Source organism: Pongo pygmaeus, chromosome 7 (assembly GCF_028885625.2).
Source record: "Pongo pygmaeus isolate AG05252 chromosome 7, NHGRI_mPonPyg2-v2.0_pri, whole genome shotgun sequence".
Lineage (NCBI taxonomy): Eukaryota > Metazoa > Chordata > Mammalia > Primates > Hominidae > Pongo > Pongo pygmaeus.
Genome location: NC_072380.2, coordinates 63,536,473 through 63,549,766, shown reverse-complemented (window position 1 = coordinate 63,549,766; position 13,294 = coordinate 63,536,473). Strand labels below are relative to the sequence as shown.

Sequence of the window (13,294 nt, the reverse complement as noted above, 5' to 3'; positions counted from 1 at the left end):
CAGGTATCTTTTCTGGAGATACAGTGTAATAATGCTGTGATTGCAATATTTGTCTGGAACTGGTTTTTTACCTTTTGGATAGTAATTTAGTAGTTCTGTCCTCTTCAGTTGTAACATAAGAGGTGGTACCTGTCAGTATACAAAGGACTTTAACATATTCAGCTACTTTGTTAATATATCCAGAAGAAATGATCATAGAAATACATTGATATATCTTGTGATAGGATTGTTTATAAGAAACTGGTTTATAAAACCATTGTTTTGAACTCACAATATAACTCCTCTTAGAAGAAACATTGCACAGGCTTTGGTCCTTGGGCTGGCAGGAAAAGTCCATTTGGTGTGTAATCCTAAAATTCTGCATTGCTGTAGATCAAGAGCACTTATGCTGAAATCCACGAGCTCTTTGAAATTGTGTAAAATTTGGAGACCTTTTACATCTCTCATTTCGCTGTGTATCTGATTTTCAAAGAGAAAAAGTGTTAAAAAGGATAGAAAACACAAGCTTAGAACAGTCACTTTAAAGAACAAAGTTTTAGGCAAAAACACTGAGAATTTCAACTTGGCTTGTTGGGAGTGGGCCCTCATTTATCTCCAACCCTTGGCTATGACCATCAACAACTTGAGGGAGGGGGCTACATCAGAACTGAGGGCTTTTCTCTAGAAAGATCTAGATTGAAGGGCACCACCAGAGAGAGGAAGCCAAAAAACCTTGTGAATATCTTCAGAGGAATGTTTATTTTTCCCCTCCTGCCTTTGCCCTTCCTCCCCTTCCTCTTGTGCGTTTGTTTAATTCCCCTTTGCAATCCCGGTTTGTATTTATCGTCTGGCAAGTGGCATTTGATTGGTTGAAGAACAGAAACCTGATGTAATGGAGAAAAATCCTCAGTACTTTAACAGTGAAGGCAAGGTCTTGTGTCTACCTAGGTGTGATTGTAACTGTGTTAAAAATTGCAGGCAGGCCTGGGGCAGTTGGGAAATGCTCAGGTTTTTTTTTTACTGTAGTTCAATGAATTTAAGCAAGCCACTTGTATTTTCTGCATTAATTTACTGAGCACCATCCTATCTTATTTATGCTTGTCTTTATAAACAACACGTAATGCACATTTTGATTCGTTTTTCAAGGGTTACTGTGTTGGTTCATATCCTAGTTCCAAGAAAAGCACGTTTGGCAGAAATAAAAGTTTTTAGTCCAAATTATTTGATAAGAAATTTGGATTCAATTTTAGCATCCTTTTGTGTCTTTACTGTTTCTCTGTGTCTTAAGGATTATAGTGGCATGGTAAGTGCTTAAGATGTAGTCATGAATGTATTTTTATACAGTTAGAACTATAGAATTTTGTTCATTTTATTTAATTGCTATTAAGTGTTTGTTTTGATCTTGAAACTTAATGTACACAGAAGGGCTTTTTGAGTACATTTGAATTTAGAAAATATAAAAGTATTAGTAAAAGCAATTTTTTAAGGCCTATTTTAAGCTCTGTTGTATGTTAGTTATTAATAGATTTCACCTATTAATATATGAAGACACAGATAATTCCATTTTGGGTCATTAATTGAGCTGAACAGACTCAAGGAAGACACTTGAATCAGTGAAGCAACTCTGTGCAAGTGTCTAGAGCTCAAGCTTATTGCTGGCAAGAGGGTATAGTCCTGGGAAACAGTAAAATATGTTGTGATTTGAAGTGTTTCTATGTTGATGTAATTTAAATAATCACAACACAGATAAGTTTGAAGACCACTTACATAAGTATCTCAATTTTTAAAAATTCTCTGAAATTGTTTTTTTTTTTTTTTGTAATTGTAAAATACTCAAATTTCCCTGGCTTATATTTCTTTAGTTTTATTTTCGTTACTGTGTTATACAGGTTTGTTCATAAAATGATGAATCATAAAATACAGTGATATGACTGGTATAAATGTTTCTCTGTAATTTTTAATGGCCTTGTTTTAGTTATCATATGTAGTTCTTTCTAAAATGTTTGTTACAGCTTATTTTTGAAACAGATTCTTATATTCATGAACTAGTCTTGAAGAAGACAGTTCTGAAAATTTTATTATCCTAATCTTTTCAGTGTACTAAAACATTACTCTTATGTATTTTAGATTATAAAGTAGCTTATATACAAGGAGTAGTAGGTACTAGGGAAATGTTTCATTTTGCATAATGTCATGAGTGGCTGGATTCAATGTTTTTTTTTTTGTTCCTTTTATACAGTTTGGTTTCAGTGACAAATTATAAAAATGATATTGTTCTTACATGTGTTTTGATTATTTTCAATTTGTCTTGATGTTTGTGGATAATATTTAAACTTATTTTCAAGTTTAAAATATTTTACAAAGTTGCTGTGCAAAGTGGTTTTAAAAATCTCATTTCTAAGCAGTTTTATTTAATTATGTATGGTTCATCAAAATATGTGTTTTAGTTAACAAAATATAAGATAACTGAGGAAAATTAATTGCCATTTGTATATTCCTTAGTACCAGATTATCCTTGATTATGTGTAATGGAGAGAGAATAAATAGCTGAAACCTAATATTCTTCCAGTTTTTTTTATCCTGTCGGTTTGGATCTTTTTTAATGAGTCCCCTTTTCAAAAGTATTACCATGTCATGATTTGAATTGCATTTTTAAAGTTTTCTTATATACATATATTTAAGATCATAGTAAACTCCCAAATACAGTAGAGGGGGTAAAATCCATATGCTAATCAGCATTAGAGTATATAATGTTAGATGACCTTTTTAAGAATACAAATATAGGCTGGGCGTGGTGGCTGACACTATAATCCTAGCACTTTGGGAGGCCAAGGCAGGTGGATTGCTTGAGCCCGGGAGTTTGAGACCAGTCTGGGCAAAGATGGCAAAACCCGTCTCTACAAAAAAAAAAAAAAATTACAAAAATTAGCTGGGTATGGTGCCACATACCTATATTCCCAACTACTTGGGAGGCTGAGGTGGGAGGATCCCTTGAACATGGGATGCAGAGGTTGCAGTAAGCCAAGATTGCACTATTGCACTCCAGCCTGGGCGACAGACTGAGACCCTTTCTCCAAATAAAATACAAACATGTTTTTATGTTGTATAGAGCTTGATTCCTGTGTCTTGAAAGTAGTATTCTTTCTTTAAAAAAAAGTATTGTAAGTACTTTTAAACTTTGTATGTCTTAGTCTTATATCATCAAATGAAATAATGTGGAGAGTACATAGCGCTGGATTTACTGTACTGGAGATGGGAGGGAAGGGGGAAGTTTCATGTCTGATGTATTCCTTTGATACATATGGTATTTTAAAATTCACTGAAATTCTCTTATAAAAATGATGTGATTTCAAGGGTCCTCTGAAACATTGGCAAGTTTTTCCCACAAATCCCAGTTAGTAAATCTTTTAGGCTTGCTAAGCTAGATGGTCTCTGTTGCCACCACCTGACTCTGCCTTTGCAGTATAAAACTGGATGCAAATGCCGTGAAAATGAACGGGCTTCAGGGTGTTCCAGTAACACTTTATTTACAAAAGCACTCTGTTTACGAGCTGTAGTCTGGACTTGGCCTGCTGTCTGTAAACAGTTTGCTGACTCCTATTGTACTTTTATACATGCTCTCCTAAACATCCTGTTTTTAGCTAGACAAGTAAAGGCCTTTAGATATCTGGCTTTTGAGAGGAAAGGAGGATATTGGGGAAGTCAAATTATGAGTCAGTATTTGCTCATGTACAGTTAAAAAAATATCTCCAGCTTTATTAGAAGAGTATGTTAAAGGAGCCTGAATTATAAACTTTTTACCATGTAAATACTTTGAAAATGAATTATTAGTATAGCATTTATTTATAGCCACACATATGTAATGCATTTACATGTATGTATTTGATTTGGCTCCCTAGAATGCATGCTTTGGAGAGGGCCATTTTCTCGTAAAGCATTAATTAGGCCAATAGATCCTATATTCCTCCCCTTTTAGGTGACTTATAGCTGTGACTTTGAAAGTATCACAGTGTCAGTAGCCAAATGAGTATAATGTAGTTTGAATTATTGGAGATTTTCATTCCATATGAATGGAAGACCATTGTCTCTGTATAGTTTGCCATATAAATGAGTCATGATATGAGTAATGAAAACAATAATGAGATGATAAAAAATAATAGCACCTAATATGCATTGTCTGTTCATTAGTGTTAACCATTCTAAATGTTTTATCCACAGTTCTAGAGACAATATTAATTGGTGTTCACATTTCTCAGATGAGAAAACTGAGGGTTAGAAAAAGAGGCTGTAACCTGAGCCTGGGAGTCTTTTTACTTAGTTCTGTTTGGCTCTTACGATGTAAATGTTGATTTATTCTAATATTTGTTTCCAGCAAGGTACTGCCATCAATGAATTACAGCCTAGCAACTTGGATAGGAAAGTTTCTTGGATAGGAAAGTTTCCTAGATAGGAAAGTTGAAGGAGTACTTTTATTTTCATCACTTACTTTTTTCACATTAGAATTAAGGAATGCTGTTAATGCATTTAATTCACTATAGCATTTATATTAAAGAGCATACCTTGTTCATTAATGAGACTTGCCTATGGCATGAATTTTTATTGGGGTCAGGGATGGGTGGGGGAGGCAATTCATTACTCATATTTAGATGAGGTATAAGTTTTATATGTAGAGTTAGAGTAGACTTGTATTTTAGAAGATTTAGTTGACATGGTCATATCTACTATCCTAATTTTATTTTAAATTATATGTTCATTTTTCACATATGATTTGCATTTGAAAATTAGGTGCTTCTATATTCTGTCATCTTTTATTCACTTCATCTTTATGAGAATTACACTTATTTAAAGGAGTTTTCCTAGATATAATTCATTATATAGTCAATATTATTCCAAAATATTTCTCAAATATGTGAACATTTTGGTATTCTAATAATGTTTAGAAGTAGTTTAATTATTGTTAGAGATTGTAAATATACTTTAAAGTTATGACAGATATGTAAATACATTTTAAAATTATGACAGACATTCAGATGTTGAGACAGAGAAATCCTTGAAAATAGTCATCAGGACTATCGGTTATATGTTTTAACCTCTGTTAGAAATGGCATGGGGAAAAATTTCATGGCTTCAAACACATTTTTAGGAGAAGAAATTGTTGAAATACAATTTCAGCAATAAAAGGCTCACCTTTATATGACTTACCTGTCACATTTCCTGTAAAATGTTTGGAGATTGTTTTTGTTACTATAAATTTCTCTGATGCTTTCTTTAATGAACAGTAACTGTATTTACTTGCAACACATTGCTTGGAATAATGCTTGAATTATTCCGAGATGAGTTTGATTCATTTGAAATGGAGGACACTTGAAAATGTAAAGTTTTGTTTTTCAAAAGATTGTAATTAAATAGCTTAATTATTGATTATAAGAGTCCTTGAATGGTATCAGTGTATCTGGAGATCAAGAGTTTAACATTTCCCTTGGTTTTCTTCACAATGGAAAAGTCTGAAGTTTTATTTTGTCTTAATAAAGCAGTCATGGCTCTTAAAACTCAAAATGTGTATTTTGACAAAGTATTTCAAGAAAAAGAAGTTTTTTGATTCATTTGGCAGGTTGTTTTGGATGAGGTGTGAGAACAAGGTAGGATTCTTTTCCACGTCCTTGAAATTTCTTTATTCCACTGGAATAATTGTCTAAAATTTCAATAACAGCATCCTGTGGCACATGATAAACTAGGTGTGCAAATTGTCAGCCCCACTTCAACAGTGTATTGAAGGGGAATATTGTTTTTTCTACTCTCAGTCAGCTCCTAGACCTAGACTATCCGTCTAAGAGGGAAGCTACAGGGCAAGGCTAGGTCACCCTGATCTCCTAGCAGCTTATCAAAAGAATTATATGGGCAAGTTGGCAAGGTCCCTGCTGTGAACGAAATCATCTGTCCATCTCAAGATGAAGATATTCCAACATGCACCTATAAAGAAAACCACTGCTAAGGTAAGTGATTAGAATCCTGGTGTTATTTCGGGCAAGTGTTCATGTTCTAAACCGAGATATCTGTGTGCTCTATATTTTTTCATAAATGATTTTCAGGGTACATTTTATTAAGAGTATTTCAATTACTTTTCCTTATCTGCATAAGAGAGTCTGAGAATATTCATTGGATTTTCAGGTTTAAATCAATAAATGATTATAAGCTTAGAATGAATGATTTTGTGGTTATTATACACATTTCAGGACTGTTGATTTTTTTTTTCTTCTGTATACATATAACATTTTTGGTAGTGTAATTTAGGAGTGTGGGTCATCTCTATTTTGGAAATTTTGTTTTGAACATTTTTTTCAAAGAATAAAAATGATTGCTACTTTTTATTTTACTTACAAACATAAAATTTTAATGAACTCCTAAATCAAGTATAACAATTAGGGAAGGAACACACCAACCATTCTTTTACAAGTAATTATAAACACATATTAAGTATCATTTTAGTAGACTTTTTGCCATTTTTTTCTTCTCAGATTTCATTTATTGTGTCGTTGATATAAAAAGGTAGATTTCAGATTTTCTCTTTCACCGTTTTTAACCTATGTGTGTAATTTTATAAATAGTGTAGTATTATTTTGTAATAAACTAAGAACTTTTGTTGAGTTTATTGTTCAGTCTTAGAGATTATACAGAAATTGTATTTGTAGTTTAAAATATGTCCTTTACCTCTATAGGTTTATGGAAACTTAGGTAAGATACAGCTTTCAGAAGATAGTCAAAGCCTAAGGAGGAAAAATGTTTATTTTCTTCTCTACTTTGGAAGAATCAATAGGAGTTGTAATTTACTCTGTTCGATAACATGGTAGCCACCATCTGTGTCTTGAATCAATCATCCAGTTATTCACATATATAAATATATGTATAAATATCAGTAAACATTTACCTGAATTCTTTTTTTTCTTTGAGACGGGTCTTGCTGTGTCGCACAGGCTGGAGTGCAGTGCCATGGTCATAGTTCACCGTAGTTTCCAGCTTGTGGGCTGAAGCGATCCTCCCACCTTGGCCTTTGGAGTAGCTGGGACTATAGGCGTGTGCTACCATGCCTAACTGATTTAAAAAAAAAATTTGTAGAGACAGGGTCTTGCCACATTGCCCAGACTGGTCTAGAACTCTGGGCTCAAGTGATCTTCCTGCCTTGGCCTCTGAAAATGCTGGGATTACAGGAGTGAAGAACCACACCTGGCCTACCTGAAAAATTGTAATCATAGACTTTTGGAAAAAATATTAACTGAAATTTTGGCCGCTCTATAACCTGATTGGTATGAATTTGTTTACATGAAATGCTGTATAAAAATAAGTTGTGGGCCAGGTGTGGTGGCTCACGCCTGTCATTCTAGCACTTGGGGAGGCCCAGGCAGGTAGATTGCCGGAGTTCAGAACTAGCCTGGGCAACATCTCTACTAGTACAGCCCCATCCCTACTAAAATACAAAAACTTAGCTGATTGTGGTGGTCCACCTCTGTAGTCCCAGCTACTCGGGAGGCTGAGGCACAAGAATTGCTTGAACCGGAGAGGTGGAGGTTGCAGTGAGCTAAGATCGCACCACTGCACTCCAGCCTGGGCAACAAAGCAAGACCCCCTCTCAAAATAAAAATAAATAAATAGATAAATAAGTCATGATATTAGTATCAGAATACAAAACGTCTAAGATTCTTAACAGTGTGCCCAGTCAGAAAAACCTAAGTTCATATTATAAGTACTTTATTGGAAAGTTAATCCATAATCGCTTTACAGATTGAAAAAAAGTAAGAATATGCAGTTTGAGAGCTTTTTTCTTTAACTGATTGTGAAGTTCCATGTATTATGGCTAGAAAAGGTTAAGCCATATTTAAATAATAATCCCTAGATAGGACACTAAAATTGGTAGTGTTACAGTTTTCTTTGTAGTGTGTTTGGCAGATGAGTTCTCTAATATGTTCTAGATTTCTTAGTGCCAACATTTAAAGATATCCTTTTTTGTCCAATTTTATTTATATCTTTCAATTTTTATTTTTAAATTTAGTAATGGTATATCCCTTTTTGAATATTGTCTTAAATTCAAGGAAACTTTCAAATTTGAGTATTCTGGTAAAGGAAATCAATTTAAACATGTTAAATGAAAGTATGAAGACCCCTTTTGTGTTTGCTAGAAGTGGAGTTGCAATTACTAGAAATTTATTAATTTAGAGATTCGATTTTTCTCTGCAGTTATCCTTTGTATTAATAATTTCCCTTAGATAGAAGTAGATACACTTGTTCTGCTTTACATTAGAGGGAAAAACATTCATGTTATTTACTAGAATAATAAGGATGGTTGATTTGAGATCTTCAGAAAGGCCCCCCTGGCCCAAGAAAAACCTGTCTTTTAGTTATAGGAGAGTTGATTATTCATTAGAGGTAAGAGTTTGTTTTGTTTTTCCTTTTTTGGCCTGTTGGGAAAAAACTGTATTCTGTAACATGAAGCTCCAGTTATTATAGTAACCAATTTAACAAAACATAAACCATTATATTACTACAGAGAAGTACCATAGGTGGCCGGCTGCAGTGGCTCATGCTTGTAATCCCAGCATTTTGGGAGGCTGGAGTGGGAGGATCACTTGAGGCCAGAAGTATGAGACCAGCCTGGGCAGCATAGCTAGACTCTGTGTCTATATTTTAAAAATTAAAACAATTAGAAGAAGTACCATAAGCATATGCTTTTTCTGCAACTTTATTTCTAGAAAAGCTTCTCTTCTACTCCTGAGATTTTTAATTTGTCATATTTAATTTGTCAAATTTGGGTTCATATTCAACATTGGTAGGTAGAAAAGTTAAAACATTTATGTTTCTTTTTTTAATTTAGTTCATTTATTTAATACATGTATTGAGGACTAATAGGTGATGGAGATACAATTAAATTCAGAAGAAATATTCAAAGACAGCAGGAAAATAAATTTTAAAAATGTTTCAAAGGGAAGATTGTGTTAAGAAAGTATTAGAAGCAAGTCTTTATTAAGTAAAAGGATAGTTATTTAGTATTTTCATTTTAGGTGACTATTAAAAAGTATGTATATTTTAATATGCAAATATAAAGAATTAGATATTTTACATTGTTCTAAAAAGTCTCTGAAAACCCATGTGCATTACAGATGATCTGAACTTGAACTAGCCACATTTTAAGGGTTTACTCGCCACAGTGGTTGGTGGCTTTCATCTTGATAGTGCAGCTCTAGATTGTCCTGTCTCATCTTTCAGATCCCAGCTTGCCATTTCTCCGGGAGCTGTTCTCTGATCCCCATGCCTGTCAGTTTCCCTTTAGAGCATTTATCACAGTTGTAATTTATATTTCAATTAATAGGATTGTTCGATGTTTGTCTCTTCCATTAGATATAGACACGAGTGTCTCCCATTGTATTCTCAGTCATTGCACAAAGCTAGTGCTCAATAAATAGTATTTGACTGAAGGAAGTGTGCAATTAGTGCTATAAACTAACTTGCCCAGTGTCACACATTTAATTTTAGAATCACACACTAAATTATTTCTAATTTATTTTCCTGTGATGAACATGTATAAAATACCGCTAATTAATGAAAAGTGGTTTTAATTTTAAGTTGTCATTACCTGTAATGGTGATTTCCTTGGCAATAGTTCTGTAAGCTACCACATATTTTTAACTAGTAGGAAGCTTTTAAAACTGTAAGCATATTTTTTAGTTGATTTAACATATTTGATAAAGTGGTTTAATAATTCAAAAATTTTTAATTATTTAAATTCCTAGTCACATCCTGAAAATTATGAGGTTGAAATAAATTATGATAAAATTAAAGCATTTAAAATGAATTTCTGTAAGATTTTTAGATAGACCTTACTGAAATAGTCCAACTTATTTTTAAAGAATGCTTACTGTGAATTTGGTAAGATGATTAAACCATGTGATCTACAGTATCTAATTACTTAAAAGCCAAAAATTATATTTTGGACATATTTTAAACAATCCGAGATTATGGCATAGTTTTGAATATAAAAGAGAAATTAAATATTATTCTCTAACCTAGGTAAATTCACATTGTGTGTGTGCTGTGCAAGTAGAAAGGATGAGATGCTATTAAAGAATTGAATAAGATTTCATTGCAAAGCTGATATTTCAACTATATCTTGAAAGGGATATCAGGCATTTATTAAGGGTAGAAGGAGAGGGGAAGGATATTTTAAGTTAAGGGAACAGCACATACACAGATACAGGATTTCAAAACACTGTGTGATGGTTCCTGTAAGGAATTAGAAGCAAGTAATTCAGTCTGCCTGCAGAGTAGTATGTTCAGGCTGGGGCAGAGACAGGAAAGGAGTCTAGTAGAATGACTTGATGGTAGACTCATAAAGATTCCCCACGTAGAACTCCTAGGAGCTTGAACTTATCCTGTGCAGTAGAGAGCAAAGGGATGGAAGAGAGCCCTGAAAAATGTGATCAGTGAGGTGACAGTTATAGTAAAAGAAATAATGGGGCATGGACTGCCTTAGCGTGGGGGCATGAAGGCAGTAGTACAGGGACACCCTTGACCCTTCCCACCCCACCTTTTATACCCTTCCAACAAAACGACAAGAAATGAAGGACAGGACATATATTTTGGTAAATTTTCTTCTTTAGGAAATAGATGTTTATAATGTGTCTGTGTTTTAGAGACTCTGAATGGAAACTTATTGTGTAATAAGTCTATTAATTACTAAAGGACAGGATATATTTTACAGAGTAAAAGTGACTGTGATTCAAATCAGTGTTATTTTTCACTGCATGCCAAACCTTTTAATATAAATTATTTCATCCTCAAATAATAGTGTGCTTTTGCTCTATGATCATATTAACTTTATTCAACTTAAAAGTGAAAGGATACGAATTAATTTTAAAAAGATTACCTGTCTCATTAGTGCATTGGGGTTTTAATTACGTTTGTATTAGAGCCTGTTTTCAGTTTTGTTTATCAAAATTTAAGAAATAAAGTAGAAGTCCAAATAGGATACTTTGTAAAAGTATAACTCTGTGTACCATGAACCACCACTGTTACCAGGAACAAGCAGTCCAGATAAAATACCTTTGAAATCATATCTGCTGTTGCTTAGGGAGATCATCGGGGCCAAAGCAGCAACATGAAAAAAATAGTATTAATTCTGGTCTTTGTCCCATTCAGTAATGTTCCTCAGCCAAAATTTATTAGAAACTCTTTCTAACCTTACTGGTTGCAGGGGTATGTGGTCAGGACACTCGTATCTTTTTTTGATAAAGCTCTCCCACTTTTACCTTCAGCAAAAATGTCAAACTGAGATGAATTCTACACAAACCATTCTCATTTCTGCTGGCCCCTCACCTTTTTTGGAAAGGACGATGCAAAGTGAAGCCTTTTCTCATTTATTGATCCTTATGATTCTCATTGTTATGTTATTTTGGGGGTGTCACAATATTGAGGTTGTGATGGGCTTTTCATTATATTTATTTCTGAAGACCTAAGTGAAGTTTCAGTGTGCCCAAAAATGTTAATGTTTTGAAAACACATGTCCGTCCTATGTCATTGATAATAAAACAATACATTTGATGAGTGCTAAACTTAATAAATATTATATTTAAATAAAGTTTATAATCATTTTATCCTTACAATTAATTTTGGTAACTTCATTATTTCAAAGGACTGGATTATGGTAAATTTTTTAGATCTAATGTTTTGCTTAATTGAATTAAAATATGTTTGTTTTTCAATGCAGATTTGAGTTCTGTGAACCTGCATTTGTTGTTGGTAATTGCCTCCAGATAGCATCTGACAGTCATCAGTATGATCGAATTTATTGTGGAGCTGGAGTCCAGAAAGACCATGAAAACTACATGAAAATATTACTAAAAGTTGGAGGCATATTAGTCATGCCTATAGAGGATCAGGTAACTTCCACTCTCCTTTTCTTTAGTGGCCTAGGAAGGAAGCAAATTTGTTTAAGGTTAAGAAATTTTATTCAGTGAAATGTATATTGTAATGTTTAAAGAAAAAATTACTTTTCACCAGATCTATCTTATTTGTTTAGAAAAAACTTGAAACATCTTAGTTATTTAAACAAAGGAGATAGAGAAAAGATCTCTCTACTATGACTAGAGGTAACTTGGGCTTTCAACTCAGCTCAACTACTCCCTGTGCCTGGTGTTCAGCAAGCTGCTTCCTCCTTTGTTTTGCTTACCCAAAAGTTGAATGTGATGATCTCTACTAGTTGCACAGTTTCCCATATTCTTCAGTTCTTTGAACATATTGAAAGGAAATCCTAGCCAGGCATGGTGGCTCATGCCTGTAATCTCAGTGCTTTGGGAGGCTGAGGCAGGCAGATAGCTTGAGCCCAGGAGTTCAAGACCAGTCTGGGCAACATGGCGAAACCCCGTCTCTACAAACATACAAAAATTATTCAGGCGTGGTGATGCACCTGTAGTCTCAGCTACTCAGAAGGCTGAGGTGGGAGGATCACTTGAGCCCAGGAGGTTGAGGCTGCAGTGTGCCATGATCGTGCCTCTGTATCCAGCCTGGGTGACAAAGTGAGACCCTGTCTCAGAAAAGAAAATAAATCCTGTTTGTGGTTTGATTTTGAACTACTTAACTTCATTAATAAAACAAGTGAACTAAAAAAATCTTCATTAGTACCGGATAGACTCATTTGAAAATATTCTGCAGCTATTTATGAACATTATTAAATTTATTTTTTTAGCCTTGGTTTGGAATTATTAGGTATAATGAATAAAATACTAATTTACTCAGAAAATGGGTATACCTTTCAAAAGCAAATTACTTTAAAAAGTTAATAAAAACACATTTAAAAAATACCTCTAATATTCACATTAACTGAAATCTGAAATGTTTAAAATAACCTTGTAGTTGTGTAGTAGAGGTAGAGTATCTAAGATGACTGAGACCTAGCATGATAGTTGTGGAGTTTATACATGTTGGGGGTCCCTTAACATCACCATGTGTCGTTGGCAGCTCAGTGGATCTCACTATCACCATGTACTGTGCTCTGTAGCAAGTCATTTGTTAGATATTAAAAAGGCAGTGTATATAAATATTCATTTTTAAAAGTTCATGGAAGAATGTTATTAGAATGCTTCCAGGGCTTAAACTCCCAGTTAAACAATTTGTTTTTTGTTTTGTTTTCCTTTAACGATACATTTTCAAATACGTAAAATGTGACTTCCTCATCAATATTTTGTTAAACATTTACTGTATACTATTTTACAAACATCAAATATAATAACGAGCTGCTTTTTGTGATAGAAGTCGAATATACTAATTAAAC

At 33.6% G+C, this 13,294-nt stretch overlaps 1 protein-coding gene across 8 annotated transcripts in view; it reads left to right on the top strand.

The window, feature by feature from the left end:
* PCMTD1 (protein-L-isoaspartate (D-aspartate) O-methyltransferase domain containing 1) overlaps positions 1-13,294 on the top strand; it is an 82,012-nt gene that overhangs the window by 54,468 nt on the left and 14,250 nt on the right. For 6 of the 8 annotated variants that reach the window (XM_054497851.2, XM_063668769.1, XM_054497856.2 and 3 more), the window contains one exon: positions 11,732-11,903. In XM_054497851.2, the coding sequence (XP_054353826.1) occupies positions 11,732-11,903 (172 nt within the window). Of the gene's footprint in view, positions 1-5,780; positions 5,973-11,731; positions 11,904-13,294 lie in introns of those variants that run through there. The other 2 variants (XR_008504071.2, XM_054497853.2) reach the window with 2 other exon arrangements.